This window comes from Natator depressus, chromosome 1 (genome assembly GCF_965152275.1).
Source record: "Natator depressus isolate rNatDep1 chromosome 1, rNatDep2.hap1, whole genome shotgun sequence".
NCBI classification, from domain to species: domain Eukaryota; kingdom Metazoa; phylum Chordata; order Testudines; family Cheloniidae; genus Natator; species Natator depressus.
The window spans coordinates 256,840,450-256,859,559 of NC_134234.1; the positions used below are offsets into that span (position 1 = coordinate 256,840,450).

Consider the following 19,110-nt stretch of genomic DNA (forward strand, 5'->3'; position numbering starts at 1 on the left):
TGTATGAAGACGTAACATTACATTGTAGTTTTATTCCATGGTGAGATTTCAAGTATTTGTCTCCATTTCTCACTTATTGATTTTATACTGTGTGACTCAAAGAGCAAAATAATTATTCCCAAGCAGCCATACAGAGTAGTATATCGTACAGTACACAGGGTTTTTTTTGCATAGAAGATACGAACTTTGTCTAGACTAGAGAATCATACCAAAATTTCTAGTTTAGTTCTACCAGTGTTAACATTGCTAGAAACCCATCTAGAGAGAAGCTGCTGTCAACTTTTTATAGTGTTATCTATAACTAAGCTTGGTAGGATTCAACTTAATTTGTTGTCAGGGATAAACATATGTTTCATTTAACACACATCAATAGCAGTTTGTGAGTACACCCTTCCTCTTGCAGCAATCCAGTGTCACCCAAATTTCTTCCAACCATGAAAAGGCAATAGATAAACAAAAAAAGCTGAAAACCTATAATTTCATGCAACTGATAAAACTGCTTTAAAAAAACAAAAATCAATACGGTTGCAATTACCCCCCCAAAAACCTTAGTAGATGTGTCTGTAACCTGGCTCAGAGCAGCTCTGATACTATAGGCTAGTGATTCTCAAACTTTTGTACTGGTTACCCCATTCACATAGCAAGCCTCTGCCTGTGACCCCTCCCTTATCAATTAAAAACACTTTTAAATAAATTTAACCCCATTATAAATGCTAGCAGCAAAGCGGGATTTGGGGTGGAGGCCGACAGCTTGTGATTCCCCCACATCATAACCTCATGACCCCCCGAGGGTTTGAGAACCCCTGCTTAGGCGGTTCAATACCCATGAATGCACTAAAGCTGAGTTATAAGAGCTGAATCCTTCAACTCACAGGGCTGGAGGGATGCATGTGAATGGCATTAAATGTTAAGATGTGATTGTTCGAGGTTGTCCACGTTAGCGTGCCTGGGCGTAAAGCGCCAGCTGGGGAAAGGGAGAACTGGTTCCCTGTCTAGTTTTCTAACATTGCTCCGGAAGCTCGAGGCCTTGGGCCATTTAGCTCAAGACGCATAAGCTGCAGCCACCCAGTGTGCACTGACTGGGTAAAGCGGAGGAACGGGCAGATCTAGCTCAGCAGCGAGGGGGTGCCCTGAAGCCCTCCGTGCTGAGCAGAGCAGCAGGGAGGAGGATGTGAGCGAGCAGTAATAGGAGACGAAGTGAGAGGACCTGGAAACTGGATTAACGCCGCCACTCCCCCCCCGCCCCCATGTAGACAAGCCGCAGCGGGGCCGGACCCCTCGGTGGTAGCTGCTCCCAGGCAGGCAGAGGAGCCGCTGCTGGGGGCGGGCAAAGCCCAGCAGGAGACTCCAGGGAAGGCTATAGGGAGCAGAGGCAGCCCACCTCGGAGCCGGTAGCGCGGCCTGTCTCCCCTCTCCGGCCGCGCACCTGGACCGACCCTCAGCCGGGCCGCCTGGTTCGTAAAATAGGACGCACCTCCCCTGGGTAGGGGGCGCGGCGCCGCGCCGCACTGACCTTCTGCCGTATTTCACGCTCGGAGGAGGACGAGGCTGTTTTACGACGCTCGCGCGGCCACGCTCTACCCTCCCCTCTCTTCCGTCCTGACCTCCTGCCGAATTCCACACTTGGGGGGCGGGGTGGGGGCTCTCGCGCGCTTCTGCGAGCCCGGCGTGCGGCCGGCGCGTGCGACTCCCGCGGAGGTGTCCTGCCGCTCGCGGGCCCCGGGGGAGTCGCGGCTGGGCCATGGCGGCGCCCGGCGCGGAGGAGGACCCGTTCGGCCGCTACCGCTCGCCGCTGGTGTCGCGCTACGCCAGCCCCGAGATGGGCTTCAACTTCAGCGAGCGGAAGAAGTTCGGCACGTGGCGGCGGCTCTGGCTCTACCTGGCCCAGGCGGAGAAGGTACCGGCGGGACCGAGCGCGGCCCCGGGACGTCTGCCCCGCGCGCGCTGTGGGGTGCGTGTGGCGGGGAGCCCACGGGCCCAGCCCCACTGCTGGGGGTGCAGACGCAGCCGCTAGGTCCGCCCCACTCTCCCCCCCCCCCGCCGGGGCGGGGTGCGCGTCCCTGTTTGACAGAGGGGGAAACTGAGGCACGCGGCGGTTCGGAGCCGGTCACGGGGGCCCCGTGGCGGAGCCGGCGCTGAGGACTGCTCGCCCCGGGCGCTGAGTGCGGGACCCTGCTGCCGGGAGCGGGGATCATGCGGCACGTGGAGGGCTCCTGGCCGGCCGCGCCCTTTAGCAGCAGCGCGGTTGGAGTTCCCTGACCGGAGGGCGAGGGAGGGGGAAAGCCCAGCCACTCTCCTAACCGGGATGGGAGGGGGTGTCCGCTTGTCCTATGCTTTGGAGCTGGGTTAGAAGCAAAGAGGGCAGAATCTCCTAATCTTGAGGGATGGGATTAAGAAAGAGGAAACTAGCCTGCGGACTGGGAGACTGACTCTCCCTGGGAGACGGGGATGCTAACGCTCTAGCTGATTTTGGCAAGAGTGGGAAATAGGATCCCAACCTGGGGAAACGAGACGGTACCACAAATTTCAGAGTAGCAGCCATGTTAGTCTGTATCCTCAAAAAGAAAAGGACTAGTGGCACATTAGAGACTAACAAATTTATTTGAGCATAAGCTTTTGTGAGCTACAGCTCACTTCATCGGGTGCATTCAGTGGAAAATACAGTGGGGAGATTTATATACATAGAGAACATGAAACAATGGGTGTTACCATACATACTGTAACAAGAGTGATCAGGTAAGGTGAGCTATTACTAGCAGGAGAGCGGGCGGGAGGGGGGCGGACCTTTTGTAGTGATAATCTAGGTGGGCTATTTCCAGCAGTTGACAAGAACATCTGAGGAACACTCAGGGAAGGGGGAGGAATAAACATGGGGAAATAGTTTTACTGTGTGTAATGACCCATCCACTCCCAGTCTTTATTCAAGCCTTAGTTAATTGTATCCAGTTTGCAAATTAATTCCAATTCAGCAGTCTCTTGTTGGAGTCTGTTTTTGAAGTTTTTTTTGTTGAAGAATTGCAACCTTTAGGTCTGTAATCAAGTGACCAGAGAGATTGAAGTGTTCTCCGACTGGTTTTTGAATGTTATAATTCTTGGCGTCTGATTTGTGTCCATTTATTCTTTTACGTAGAGACTGTCCAGTTTGGCCAATGTACATGGCAAAGGGGCATTGCTGGCACATGATGGCATATATCACATTGGTAGATGCACAGGTGAACAAGCCTCTGATAGCGTGGCTGATGTGATTAGACCCTATGATGATGTCCTTTGAATAGATATGTGGACACGGTTGGCAACGGGCTTTGTGGCAAGGATAGTTTCCTGGATTAGTGGTTCTGTTGTGTGGTGTGTGGTTGCTGGTGAGTATTTGCTTCAGGTTGCAGGGGCTGTCTGGAAGCAAGGACTGGCCTGTCTCCCAAGATCTGTGAGAGTGATGGGTCGTCCTTCAGGATAGGTTGTGGATCCTTGATGATGCATTGGAGAGGTTTTAGTTGGGGGCTGAAGGTGATGGCTAGTGGCATTCTGTAATTTTCTTTGTTGGGCCTGTCCTGTAGTAGGTAACTTCTGGGTACTCTTCTGGCTTTGTCAATCTGTTTCTTCGCTTCAGCAGGTGGGTATTGTAGTTGTAAGAATGCTTGATCTTGAGATCTTGTAGGTGTTTGTCTCTGTCTGAGGGGTTGGAGCAAATGCAGTTGTATCATAGAGCTTGGCTGTAGACAATGGATCGTGTGGTGTGGTCTGGATGAAAGCTGGAGACATGTAGGTAAGTTTAGCAGTCGGTAGGTTTCTGGTATAGGGTGGTGGTTATGTGACCGTCGCTTATTAGCACCGTAGTGTCCAGGAAGTGGATCTCTTGTGTGGACTGGTCCAGGCTGAGGTTGGTGGTGGGATGGAAATTGTTGAAATCATGGTGGAATTCCTCAAGGGCTTCTTTTCCATGGGTCCAGATGATGATGATGTCATCAATGTAGTGCAAGTAGAGTAGGGGCACCACAAAGGAGACCTTGGCTGACTGGGAAGGGTGCAGGGAGAGAAGCCAGATTCTGGTTTCCAGAGGTGGTTTTGTTCACCTTCACACAACTTTCCAGCTCGGTCTGGTTGTACACAAAACTAATGCAGGGAGCTAGTGACTGAAGTTCAAATCCTTCTATGTCATAATAAACTACAGAGGTATTGGCAAAAGTTAATGTGTACATTGCCCACCCAGATTAAAACCAAGATTGATCCTAACGCTCCACCATTCTTTTACTCTTCACTGTACGATTTGCTGCGAAGGTGATCTGCAAAGTGAGAAGGGGGAGAAATGGATTTGTGCCCTGATTAGCATCTTTATGCTGTATAAAGAAGGCCTGAAAGTTGTTTTTCTGCTGATATTTTTCATGAGAAATCTAGGCAAGGACAGTCTTTGAGAACCGAAGAGCTAGTGAACAATGACATCACTTGAGCAAGGGAGAAGAGATTTTTATTCAGACCATTTAATGTATTTTTAACATCTATTTAATTTTGATGACAAGCATTTTAGTTTAAAGGAAGCCTATTATCAAAGATGCAGCACCTTCACCCTAACAATTATTATGTTAGAGCTCACAATAAACATCCTTGCAACCTCTCAGGGGTTCTCCAGCAAAAGCAGGGAGACCTGATTATTTTTGATGATTCTAAACTAAGCAGAGAAAAACATAAGCAAAAAAACCCATCTTTCAGGCCAGCTATATACATAATTTTAAAAGGGCACAAGCCTAACTTCATATGTAGTTCTATGCAGGTCATCTGTACTGCAGCATAGTGTGTTTTTCAGAAAAGGGGTTTTTGACCAGGCTAACAAGCTGTAACTTTTTGTATTCCCTACACTCCTCCTGAACTCTCCGTGACTCTGTGAAGTTAGTTTCATAAAGCTACTATAAACAGTTCTTGAGGAAGGAAGAGTTTTATCTTCTGAGCCCTTCTTCCATTAGTGAGCTGCTTGCCTGCCAGGTGACTTGGCTGACCTGGAATATTCTAATAAATGTCCTCACGTTGGTGTAAATCTGTGCCATATGCAATCATTAAAGTGATCCTCAGCCTATGGCTCTTATGGAGCCCATATTTCTGGGATTATACTAATCTTGGGCAGAGTGAACAGAATGCTCATCCCAGGAGTGCTTGCCACATTGCCTGATACATACACAGTAGTACAGTGAAATTGAAAGAATAAACTGTTGATGCTAGGACCTCATCCTATGAGTCCAAGCACTTAGGACGTGGAAATTGAAGGAAGAGGAGACTTACTCCAGGCTTTTTCCTAGTAACCCTGAGGGGGAGTGGTTGGAAAAGACAGACTCTACTGAATGGATTTGCAGCGAGCCAAGACATTAAACAATCTAAAAATGTAGGACTGAAAGGGACTTCAGTAGGTCACCTATTCCAGCTCTCTGCACTGAGGCAGGACTAAGTATTATCTAGACCAGCGATTCTCAAACTTCATTGCACCATGCCCCCCCTTCTGACAAAAATTACTATGACCCCAGGATGGGGGTGTGACGGGTTGGATCAGAGAAACCCCTTGGGGCTGCCAACTGATGTGCCAAGACTACTTCTGCCCCTGCTTTCCCTGCCAGCTCGGGACTCCAGCACTCTGTCTTGCTGAGCCAGACGCGCCAGTCTGCTCCAACACAGACCCAGGGTGCCACAAAGCTGCAGACTTAACTGAAAGCAACTTAAGAAGTGTTCCTGTCTTTAACACTCAGATGCCCAACTCCCAATGGGGTCTAAATCCCAAATAAATCCATTTTACCCTGTATAAAGCTTATACAGAGTAAACTCATAAATTGTTCGCCCTCTAAGACTGATAGAGAGATGCACAGCTGTTTGCCCCCCCCCCCCCGGTATTAATACATACTCTGGCTTAATTAATAAGTAAAAAGTGATTTTATTAAATACAGAAAGTAGGATTTAAGTGGTTCCAAGTAGTAACAGACAGAACAAAGTGAATTACCAAGCAAAATAAAATAGAACACGCAAGTCTATGTCTAAGAAAACTGAATACAGATAAAAACCTCACCCTTAGAGGAATTCCAGTAAGCTTCCTTTTACAGACTAGTCTCCTTCTAGTCTGGGTCCAGCAATCACTCACACCCCCTATAGTTACTGTCCTTTGTTCCAGTTTCTTTCAGGTATCCTTGGGGGTGGAAAGACTCTCTCTTTAGCCAGCTGAAGACAAAATGGAGGGGTCTCCCACAGGCTTAAATAGACTTTCTCTTGTGGGTGGAGACCCCCTCCTCCCTCCCATGCAAAGTCCAGCTACAAGATGGAGTTTTGGAGTCACATGGGCAAGTCAAATGACCACTCATGACTCAGAACTTAAAGGTAGCAGCCATGGCTCACGTGCTAGCTTGAACATCCTCATGTAGACTTCTTATGTGGAATGGAGCCTCCCAAGATCGATTGATTGTAAGTGCTTCTTGATTGGGCACTTAATTTGTACATTCCTTTCTCAAGAAGCTGACCAAATGCTTTACTAAGGCTACTTAGAAATCAAGCAAGTACATAGCCAATATTCATAACTTCAAATACAACAATGACACATGCGTACAAATAGGATTAATAGATTCAGTAGATCATAACCTTTACAGATATGTTACATGACACATGTAGCATAAAACATATTCCAGTTATGTCATATATACATTCATAAGCCTATTTCCATAAAGCCTTATGGGGGCACCATCACAGGGGGACCGAAGCCCAAGCCCAAGCCCATCCTAGCCCTGACACACTGGTTGGGTGGGAGGGATGGACACAAAGCTGAAGCCCGAGGGTGTCTGTCCTGGGCAGGGAGCATGTAACCTTAGGCCCCCTTCCCAGGGCCGTGGGGCTCAGGCTTTGGCTTCGGCTCTAGGCACCACAAGTCTAACGCCAGCCTTGGCAACCCCATTTAAATGGGGGTCTTGATTCAGTTTGGGGTCCCGACTCACAGTTTGAGAACCCCTGATCTAGACCATCCCTGACAGGTATTTGTCTAATCAGTTCTTTAAAACCTTAAATGACTGAGATTCCACAATCTCCTTACATAATTTGTTCCAGTGCTCAGCTACCCTTACAATTAGGAAGTTTTTCCTAACGTCTAACCTACATCTCCCTTGCTTCAATTTAAGCCCATTACTTCTTGACCTGTCCTCAGTGGTTAAGGAGAACAATTTATCACCTTCCTTTATAACGACCTTTTACATACAGTGCTCTCTCGCTAGAGTGCACATCACTTTAGCGTGGATTCGCAGTGATGGATCCCAAATTTAAATATTTAAATTAAATTGGGATCCATGGTAACACGGTCCCCACGTTAACGCGGTACCGCTCATGGATCTCGAACCCCGCGTTCTAGCAAGGGTCCGGTGTACTTTAAGGCTGTTTTCATGTCCCACCCTCAGTCTTCTCTTCTCCAAACTATACAATTTTTTCAGTCTCCTCATGGGTTTCTAGACCTTTAACTATTTTTGTCCCTCTCCTCTGGACTTTCTCCAGTTTATTAATCGAGTGGAAGAATTACTTCTCGTGTCTTGCTTGCAACAATCCTGCTAATACATTCCAGAAGGATGTTTTCTTTTTTTGTAACAGTATTACATTGTTTGCTCATATTTAGTTTGTGATCCACTATAACCCCCAGATCCGTTTCTGCAGTATTCCTTCCTAGACAGTCATTTCCCAATTAGTATTTGTGCAATTGATTATTCTTGCCTAAGTATAGTCACTTTAAATTTGTCTTTATTGAATTTCATCCTATTTAATTCAGACCATTTCTCCAGTTTTTCAAGATCATTTTGAATTCTATTCCTGTCCTCCAAACTGCTTGCAATCCCTCCCGGTTTGGTATAATCTGCAGACTTTATAGTGTACACTTTATACCATTATCCAAATCCTTTATGAAGGTATTGAATAGAACTGGACCCAGGACAGATCCCTGTGGGACTCCACTCGATATGGCCTTCCAGCGTGATTGTGAACCTTTGATAACTATTCTCTGAGTAGAGTTTTCCAGTCACTTGTGCACTCACCATATAGTAAGGTTCACCCGTCTTATACCATCATTACTTAGCAAGCATGTTTGTATTGATACATGACAAACACACTGGAACACAAAATTTGCAGTGGAGTGTTAAGTCAACACTCAAACTCTGCAATTGGCTGGCTGTTTTGTTCACTGTTATGGTGGCTCTCCAGTTTTGCAGGGCAGAGGATCGTTGCACTAGAGCAGAGGTAGTCAATTACTTTTTGTCAGGGTCCGAATTTCTTGACCAAGGTATATCCAAGGTCCAGTCTCCAGAGAGAGCTTTTTTCATACTGCAATAACAATAATGACGATAATAACTAAATAAAAAAGATTTCATGGGCCATTCAAAAGTATCTGGTGGTTTGGATTGGCCCACAGTCCACCTATTCACTACCCCTGTACTAAAGTGTGAACAGGCAATGCACAGTCTCATTATCGTGTCCCCTTTCTGCTCCTGGGACCATGGCACTGCTTTGTTGCCTCATCACTCCTTGAGGAGAGGGTGCCTACATCAAAATATATATGCATTAAATGGACACCTTACTCTGAAGTGTCAGGTACTGGACATAGCCAAAGCTGAGATCCTAACGTCAACTGAATGAGCCAGTGGCTAGGGCCCTGTGAAATCTGCATTAATGCGAACATGGGCGGAATCAAAACAATAGCAGACTCCAGCGCGCTGTGTGTTTTTTAAAAATAAATAAAAATCTGGCATTATATAAAAAATAGATGCTTGGCACTAGAAAATGAAGCTTGATGAAACCTACTTGCACAAATTTTGTACCGTGTGGGAATTTTCAAAGACTCGTGTGTACACACAATGAGAATGCTTTTTCACCTTTCACCACCACTGTAGGTTAACTGACTGTTGCTTAGACACGTGGCCCGCTACTACTAGTGCGGTTCCTCCCCGTGGTTCAGTACACGATTTAGCATGTCTAAAAGGCATTCTACAACTGGAAAATGCTCATCCAAAAAGCTAAGAAACATTATGCTGACACCAAAGGAAAGAGCTAGTCAGTTTCCCTAATGACATCTATGAATCGGGCAGTATGATGTTCTGAAAATGCGGTCAACATACAATAGACTGGACCCGAAAAGATACCTGCAACGATCATCTAATGTCAAAAAACCATCTGAAGAATCGTGCCACATATGACTAGAGTCATTGAGATTCTCACTCTCTACAGAGAACAATTGCAGACAGTATGAAATCTGCAGATGCCAGAGGGGAGTTTGTTGAAGATTTTGTTGTGGTCTGTGCTGAGGCTGATATCTCATTGGAAAAAATGACGACTCTTCCATGTTTCCTCTTAAAACACTGCCGGAGGGATGGGGGAGTGGGAATTGTCTGAAAATGAAGCGGCACGTTGGCAGATTAACCTGCTGTGTGTTTATCAGGAGCACATGGTGGCATTGCTGGCCAAAATCCACAGGGAAAAGATTTCCTTGGTGATCGACGAGATGACAAATATCTGAGAGTGCAGTGTGCTAAATATAGTCATAGGTACACGTTTTTTATTTTATTTTACTATGATAGATACTTAAGTAGATGCTTTTTTATAATGTGTGTATTGACCTTTAGGAAAATCTTTTATATTTAGAAAAGACTAATCACTTCTGTGATTAAAAGTACAGATAATTTAAGAAAAAACGTTTACGATGGTATGACCCCTTATAATAGTCCTTAAAAAAAAAAAAAAGTACCACATTAGAATTTGAGCTATTCTATAAAAAATACTTATTTAATTTTATCAAGCACTTCATATTTAATATGCATTAGGAAATTAAATTCTGTATTGCAATGCACCTGTAATATTTATTTTAAAAAAATCTTTTTAACATTAAATGATACTATAATTTTGAGGCTGGATTTTTTTCCATTACTGAATTTTAAGTTTGTTTAATGAACTCCTCCACTAACAAACAGGTCGAAAAATTATGACCACAGAATGTTTTTTTTTTTTTTTCAGGTGTTGAATATCAGTACTATTTGACTGATGTTATAATCATGGAGAGCTGCAACACTTCACATTCTCACAGGCTGTTCTGGTGTCAATGATTAGGAACCAGTTCACCACACTAATGTTTGGGCAGTTGTAACTGACAATGCAGCATACTGCATCAAAGCATACAGAGAAGCACTGAAATGTGTCATGCCCAACAGTATACATGTGACATGTCTGTGTCAGATAGATAATCAGTCTGATAAGTGAGATGTGGCTGCATTGTCACTTCTTTAGCGATGTGGCATCTTTCATTACTTGGATGAAATCTGCCTTCTTCAAAAAGTCATCCAGAAAATGAAGATGGGTTGCTTTTCTTAAGTCCAAAGATGATGTGCACACCACGAAGGTCCCCCTGAAGCAGTACATACAAGATGAAATAGCTGGTTTCAAGCAGTAAAATATCATGCAGATCACACTGAGCTCTACAAGGACATTTTTGAAAAAAGAGAAGTCATTAGCACAGGCTGTGACAAACCTTTTGGCATTACTTAGCAGTCAGGAGAAATCAGACGTGCTGACACTTAAGACAGCTTTCATATCTGAAGCTTTCCCCAAACTGATAACACCCCTGACCATCTTTGATGGTACCCACTGCCCTACAGCTGTTTCAGCTTTCAATATTATGGAAGACATGGGGTCTTACTTGCTTTCTGGAACAGCCAAAACTTGGGGGTTTGGTGAAAAAACTGAAAGACTCTTGGATGACTTCTCCATAAGAGAGAAGAGAAATACCCTGGACAATATGGATGAAACCTGTCAGCTTGCTTTTACCAAATTCCAAACACTGAGATGTCCGTCCAGCAAAAGACATGTATTGACAGGCAGATTCCAGCCACGCAACACAACATTGATCAGTACAGCAAGCTACCACCTTTTGCCCACTCCTCATCAGAACTGTATGAACCAGTGGCTTGTGTTTCTGTGCAACACTCAGAATGAGCCCATCCCAGATCCACTGGATCTCTGTGCCTTCATACCCTTCCAGTAAGCACAAGTGCCTAGAGTAGCAGAGGTTGCCCTACCTTAGATCTTCCTCCCTGTCAGGTCTCTAGACACAGCTAGAAGCTATAGTAAATATAAAAATCTACTTACAGACAAGAGGGAATCACTTTCTGAGGAAAACACTAAAAGGATAACCATAATGTACCACAGTGGAGATGTCTGCTGGAGATGGCAAAAATGTTATTTAAGTTTGTCAATTTATAATGCTACTCACCAATAAACAGTTGACTGTGAAATTATTTAATCCAATTTGAAATTAATTTAAGCATTCTTTCAGAATATAGGAGCTTGAAAGTAGCAAGTTTAAGTTAGAATGGCAGCAATGACTGCTGCAAGGATGGATTATTTTATGTTTAGTGCATTATTGTTGTTTTTTAATCAAATGTGATTTTAGTTAAATTGACACTGTTACAGGCTCTTACTTCTGTGTACTTCTTGTGTTACTGTACAGCAATGTCAGTGGTCATATGACTGCTACTTTAAAAAGTGATTTAAAGTGTTACTTTTACTGTGTAGTGTATATCTGCAGGATGTTTTGTTTAAATTGTAGGAGTTTTTTTTGTAAAATCCATTTTCCCCATTGCAATCTAATACTGAAAATTTCTATGCATTTATAATAAAGCTACTTAATAATGTAGCAAACAATTTTGATTAAAAACATAAAGATGAAATTTTTTTAATGGAAAAAAATGAAATCCAAAAATAATAAATCCCAAAATCCACAATAATAAAATGGATTTCATAGGCCCCAAGTGGTCTCATCCAGTATTGTAGGTGTCGTACTAGATTATATGGGCAGTTATATGATGTGGTGTTACTATATGAGCCTTGAGTTCATGCATGGATTTCTGCACTTGAGGACAGAACAAACCACAAACTTTTAGAGGAGTTGATAATATTTGACACTTTATGTTCAAAGCATAGTGGAAGCATGAATCCCCACATCACCTCTGTGCAGTAGATAATTAATTATCACCATTTTTACTGCTGGAGAATGAAGTGAATTATATGACTTGCCCAGGACCAGAAAGCAAGTCAATGATAGAGCCAGGATGACATCTCAGGACTCCCAAACCTTGTGCTTATGGGTTTCCCTGTCTTCCTTTCTCTCTGCCAGCTCTCCCTTTTTCTTCTGCCCTCTCAAAATAGAATTTTGTTTCCAGTGAGTAGGAGTTGTCCTGTGATATCTTGAGCACTCTGGCCCCACTGGGAGGAGGGAGACTGTTATTTTTATACATGTGTTCACATTCCTGAGGAGTTACAGCCTTATGTTGTCAGTCCTGGACTGGGAGTCAGCCACACTCAGCACTTGTTGGCTCGGTCATTGGTAAGTCGCAGACTGTTAGACATAATCACAAGCAATTTCCTCTGTTCTCCATCATGGGAGATGTGCAGTATTTCTAGTTAGGTACCTGTAACAGGAGACAACTGATGGGGAAGTGAAGTGTGGGAAATGCACATCTTTAAGAACACAGGACTGTTCAGAAAGCTCCAAGCAAGGACTTACTTTCCCCACCAGCAGACTACCACTGGGAATGTTAAAATGCCAATAATGATCCCGGGGACCCAGCCTACCCTTTGCTAACATGGCTCATGAAACCATATACCAGCCACCTCGACAGCACCTAGGAGCACTTCAGCTTCAGGCTCAGCAGCTGCAGAATGACAGTTGAATGTGCCTTTAGTCGTTTGAAGGGTCGCAGGCATTGTCTACTTACAAGATTAGACCTCAGTGGGGGAAAAAAAAATCCCAATGCTTATAGCTTCCACCTGTGTGCTGCATAATATCTATGAAGCAAAGGGGGAAAAGTTTACCCCAGGGTGGAGGTGGAGTGAATGGCTATCTGCTGAATTTGAACAGCCAGATACAAGGGCTATAAGAAGAGCTCAGCATGGAGCTGTGTGGCTCAGGGAGGCTTTGAAAGACCATTTTAATGGGGGCCAAGGTAGTGTGTGTTGCTCTACCTGACCTTGCTGTTTTGCAGCCCAGTATGAATCTTGTAGTGAGTTCTGTATGTATAAGAATATAACATTGCCAATACACATATTAATATTGTCTGAGAATGATGGTGTGGGTTCTGTGACAAAATGAAGTAATAGGAAATTGGTGGGTGTCAGACATGTTCTGCACCAGCCAGCATATTTTGTGAACTCAAAAAGTTGATTTATGTTCCAGAAAACAGAATTTTATTCTGCAACATGAACCAGGGGGAAAAAAATTAGAACTTTGTGTTCCCTTAATTTATTAAGTTCTATAACTTATGAACAGTCAGGTACACATACACCAACCGTGTCTTTCACAGTTTGGTGTATGTGCAGCTGTGATTGTCTTTAAATTGCCGCAGATTGGATTGGTAGGGGGTAGTGCAGGTTCCCTGATGCCATGTGGAATGTTGAGGGGTGGTGTAAGGAAGTCCCAACATTGAGTTGTCTATGGGTTGCAGATGGAGGTGAGCCTGGGATTCTTAGACCTGCAGGTCTACCAGAGTCTGCAGCATTTGTTTGCTGCCTGGGAAGCCCCATTATGTCCCGATACATCTTCCTTTCCTTGTCCTGCTTGGACTCCTGGGCCTTCCTCCTCTCCACTCTTTCCTTCTCCATGCGGTCGTCCTCCAGGCCTTGGTCTCGTTCTCTGATGCAGCACAGACTTGCAGCATCTTCTGGAACATGTCATCCTGAGTCCTCTTCTTTTTCCTCCTTATCTGGCTTAGATGTTCTGTACGTGTGGAGGGGAAGACTCTGGCTTTGTCTACACTACCTCGCTTTTAGCGACACGGTTGTGCTGCCACAGCCATGCTGCTAAAAGCCGCACAGTGTAGCTGCTGTTTGTCGGCAGGAGAAAGCTCTCCTGGCAACAAAAAAACTTCCATTCTCCATAAGCGGCAGCGGCTTTGTCGCTCTCCTGCCAACAAAGCGCTGTTAACGCTGGCACTTTTCATTGGTAAAACTTTTGTCGTTTGGGGAGATGTTGTTTTTTGACACCCCTGAACGATAAAAGTTTTGTCGACGAAGTTCCAGTGTAAACAAAACCTCTGAAGGCCACAATACCAGTAGCTGCAGACACAACACACGGGGTACCATTTTCAGTGTATTCACAACGGAAATCAAACTGTAGGATACTGAACTCACTCCCCTTGATCCGCACAAGGTGTAAGCACTGCATTCTCACTCCTCCTTGGGATTGATACAGCCCTGCGCCAGTCACAGCACCAGCCATGGTGAGTATGGCTCTCAGGAGGGATGGGGTGGGCTTGTATAGGGCAATGGAACTGAATACTAGCACCGTTTTCCACCGCCAGTAGTGATTTTAGCTGATATCTCACTCCTGAGGATAACAGAGGCAGCTGCTGCTGGTGTGTGTGGCACCTGGGCCTATATGCTGGTAGCCTGTGTACTGCAATCTTGACTCTACGCTGGTTGGAGAGGTGGTGTTAAGTTGGCATAGTGGAGCAGTTACACTGGTGGGAGTAAAATTTTAAGTATAGGCACAGGCACAGCTAGGTCGGTGTTTGTGGGTGTGCAACAGGAGTGTTTCACGTAGCACTGCCCTTATCTTGAGTGCTTTTGTTTTTTTTTTTGGTAGCAATTGCAACTGTTTCCTGAGGTTCGTTTCTCTCCTCTCTGTGGGACTGTCTCTGCTCTCATGTCGTGACTGGCTTTTCCATGTGGGTCAGATGTTTATGAGCACAGGAGTCTGGATGGATGACTCTTTCCAATAACTATTTCTGGAGATGAGACTTGAATAGCAGTATTCCTTCCCTAGTAGAGTAAAATACACCAGTGTAATTACCTGCTTATTACATCATATTGCTTACAGAATTATCTGTGTGCTATGATGCAGAGTTATGGCCATGTAGCCATATGTCTTGGCGACAGCACTGTGGGGCCAAGTAACTCTCTTGTTGGGTCTGGATAGTCAAGGTGCTATTGCCCTTCCTGAAGCATATTGTTTTTAGTTCCATTTTGGTAGTAATTAGCTAATGGGTTCTCCAGGAAATCCCTCTGCCTCACCGGCTCTCCCCTCTGGGTTCAATAATACTAGATCCCCATATCTCAAAACACTTCAGACAGCTGGATTCCTCCTCCTGGAAAGAAAACCGCTTTTAAAATGCTGCGTACCATTGGAGCTTTCTGACTAGTTAGGGGTTTCTGACATTCATATTTGTTAAATGCAAAAAAATTACATTAATCTTGAGATCTTCAATTAACAAGTCAGTTGATTCAAAAATTAAGGCTTCTGCATCTGAGTTACATCTGCTAGGTTGCAAATAAGGTACTATGTGTAACAAGATAGAAAGTTAAGAGCATAATCTGTTATGTCAAATATTTCACAATCCATGGGAAATGGCTCAAAAGTGCATTGCAAGCTTGAGTCCTCTAGGTTACACCCCAGGGTTGAGAAACAACAAATATTTAACAAAATCAGGAGTTCTAGAAACCAAGCAGGACTGAATGAAAAAACATCTTTCATAGATTTAGGCCAGAAGGGACCTTCATGTTAATCTAATTTGACCTCCTGCACACTGCAGGCCACAGAACCTCACGCACCCACTCCTGTAGTAGACTCAGAACATCTAGTTAATTTACTGAAGTCCTTAAATCATGATTCAAAGACTTCAAGTTACAGAGAATCCACCAGTTACATTAGTTTAAACCTGCAAGTGATCTGTGTCCCATGATGCAGAGGAAGGCAGTTAGGTTTTTTGCCCCCACTGATCCCTGTGGAAGCCTGTCCCAGAAGTTCACTCCTCTGATGGTTAGAAATTTTCATCTAATTTCAAGCCTAAACTTGTTGATGGCCAGTTTTATATCCATTTGTTCTTGTGTCAACATTGGCACTTAACTTAAATAACTCCTTTCCCTCCCTGGTATTTATCCCTCTGATGTATTTAGAGAGAGCAACTATATCGCCCCTCAGCCTTCTTTTGGTTAGGCTAAACAAGTCAAGGTCTTTGACTCTCATCTCATAAGGTAGATTTTCAATTTCTCTGATCATCCTAGTAACTCTTCTCTGTACCTGTTCCAGTTTGAATTCATCTTTCTTAAACACAGGAGACCAGAATTGCACACAGTATTCCAGATGATGTCTCAGTTCTTTGTATAATGGTACTAACACTTCCCTGTCTCTACTGGAAATATTTTGCCTGATGTATCCTAGGACTGCATTAGCCTTTTACACGGCCACATTGCACTGGTGGCTCATAGTCATCCTGTGATCAACCAGTACACCCAGGTCTTTCTCCTCCTCTGTCGCTTCCAATTGATAAGTGCCCAGTTTATAGCAAAAATTCTTGTTAGTCTCAAGTGCCATGATCTTGTACTTTCCCCTGTTAAATTTCATCCCATTTCTATTACTCCAGTATTCAAGGTCATCCAGATCTTCTTGTATGATATTCTGGTCATCCTCCATATTGGCAAGTTCTCCGAACTTTGTGTCATCTGCAAATTTTATTAGCACACACCCATTTTTTGTGCCAAGGTTATTATAAAAATGTTAAATAAGATTGTTCCCAAGACCAATCCCTGAAGAGCTCCACTCCAGCCTGACAGTTCACCTTTCAGTATGACCCGTTATAATTCCCTATTTAGCTAGTTCCTTATCCATCTTTCAATTCTCATATTAATCCCCATCTTCTCCAGTTTAACTAATAATTTCCCAGGTGAAAATTTACTGAAATCCAGGTAGATTAAAACTATTGCATTTCCTTTGTCGAAAAAAAAATCCGTTATCTTCTTGGTGATCAGGTTGGTCTGGCATGATCTACCTTTTGAAAAACCATGTTGTATTTTATCCCAATTGCCATTTAGGCTATGTCCTTAGCTACTTTCTCTTCCAAAATTTGTTCTGAAACCTTGCATACAATTGAGGCCAAACTAACAGGCCAGTAGTTTCCTGGTCATATTTTCCCCCTTTCTTAAAACTAGGTACTGTATTAGGTACTGCAGTCACAGGGTCCGACTCCCAAGTTTACAGATTCATTAAAAATTCTTGCTATTGGGTTTGTAATTTTGTGTGCCAGTTTCTTAAATATTCTTGGATGGCGATTATCTGGGCCCCCCAGTATAGTTCCATGAAACTGTTTGAGTTTGACTTCCACCTCAGATGTGGCAATTTCTACTTCCATGTCCTCATTTCCATTAGTCACCCTGCTACTACTCCTAAACTCCTCATTACCCTTATTAAAAACTGAGGCAAAATATTTGTGTTGGGCCATGCCCAGATTATCTTTAATCTCCACCCCATCCTCAGTGTTTAGCCAATCCCACTTCTTTTTTGTTTTTCTTTTTTTTTATATGGCTATAGAACCTTTTACTCTAAGTTTAATTTCCTTTGCAAGGTCCAACTCTGCTTGGCTTTTGGTAGTTCTCACTTTTTCTCTATGCTTTCTGACCTCCAGCAGGTATCTTTCCCTGCTGATCCATCCCGTCTTCCATTCTTTGTAGGCTTCTGCTTTCTCCTAATAACCTGTTTGAGATCCAGCTTAGGTTGCATCCCTTCCTTATGAATTTTTTTCCCTTTTTTGGGTGCAGGCTTCAGACAGTTTCTGAAACTTTGACTTAAGGAAATAACTAGGAATTACTTTCCTTCTCTGCTGCTGCCCTGCCACAGATCCATTTCTGTCCTGTCCCAGCTGTCCCACTGCAGTCCGTTCTTTCCTCTCAGTCCTTCACCAGGAGCAGAGCTTGATGCATCCTCAGGCAGAGCACTATCCACTACCAGCAACTCCTTCTAACACTCAGACTTCTCTGTTTAGTGCCTCCATGCAAACCAGCTGTGAGTTCTTGCTGTGATTCAGGGTTTTGCTGCCCCAAAGAGTTGTGGGATTTGGATGAGTCCCAAACTGTGGATGGATTTTGGGTCCCAGATAGGAAAGGTTGAAAATCACTGAACTAAAAATACAGTGTATGAGCAGTGGGGCTGAGTTATTGTTGGTCTCAAATCCTTATCTTTTGATTATCCTGAGATGTGTTTAATCCAGCACTGAAGTTGAGAATTCAGTGTATTTTGTTGCATTAATTCTCTCACTAAAAGGAAAGAGCTGCAGGACAGTGCCAGCAGGTGCCATTTTGCATAAAAATGGAAGTACTGTTAAATTAGGAGAACCTATGTTCTTAACCTTGATAACTTGCACAATTCCATGTTTGAGATTTGTACAAAAGAATAATTGTGTAGACCAGACAATAAGGAATATAGCAAAATACCATCTGCCAGCTCAGACTGTGGGACATGCACTTTTGCACAATTGAAACATACAGTTATATATGCGCATGTGCAAACACCTAGCTTTAAATCTTTTAACTTTAAAGGAATGATATCAACTTGCCAGCTAGTTAGTTTTGTGGATTCCTGCTAACTCTTGTGGTGTATTATATTTTCCCCATTTTAATTTTCCCCTGTTGCTGTATGAAAGATGCACACAAACAGAATGGGAATCCAACTGCCTAATTATACATCTTTAAACTATAGTATTCTAAGGTATTACTTGTAAAACATAGTAGGTAAAATAACTTTTCAAACAAGTGTAATTTTTTAAAAGTAGCTGTCCCTCTAAAATGACTTTGATTTTTTCGAGCACAGCCTAATGGCTGTTCCGCATGGAATACTAACAGTCTGCCAAGTCTGAAATCTGCTACTCCAGTTTTATGTAAATTAAGTGTGTGTGGGGGGGGGGCCTGGGGAAGTGTAGCAATATTTTTTTCAAGTAGAAAATGTGTCCTATTTTCCTCACTTGCCTAAGACAAGTGACTGAACTGATTTACCCCAACTTCCGAGACATTTTAGTTTTGAGCTAAGATGAGGTCTATGAAGGAAAACATTTCAGAAAGTTACAAGCAACATGAAATAGAGGGCTTGGTACTTAAATAAAGCAAAGGTTCCCAAACTGTGGACAACTGATGGTCTGCAGAGTTTTTCTGGCAGGTTCACAAGGTGATGCTTCTCCTTTCCAGCCACTAAACTGCGTTAAGAGAAGCTATGATACATTACTTTCCTGAAAGTGCTTTTCCATGACAGCAATTGCTGCTATTGTCACAAGGATGTTATGTAATTGTAGCTCGGAGGGGAATGGTGAC

General features: G+C 43.6%; 1 protein-coding gene across 1 annotated transcript in view; it reads left to right on the forward strand.

Annotated features, from left to right (window-relative positions):
- The first annotated feature begins 1,665 nt into the window (after positions 1-1,665).
- Positions 1,666-19,110, forward strand: part of ADSL (adenylosuccinate lyase) — a 46,785-nt gene continuing 29,340 nt past the window's right edge. The window contains exon 1 of the mRNA XM_074941646.1: positions 1,666-1,897. Coding sequence (XP_074797747.1) covers positions 1,742-1,897 — 156 coding nt within the window. The 5' untranslated portion in view covers positions 1,666-1,741. The remainder of the gene's footprint in view (positions 1,898-19,110) is intronic.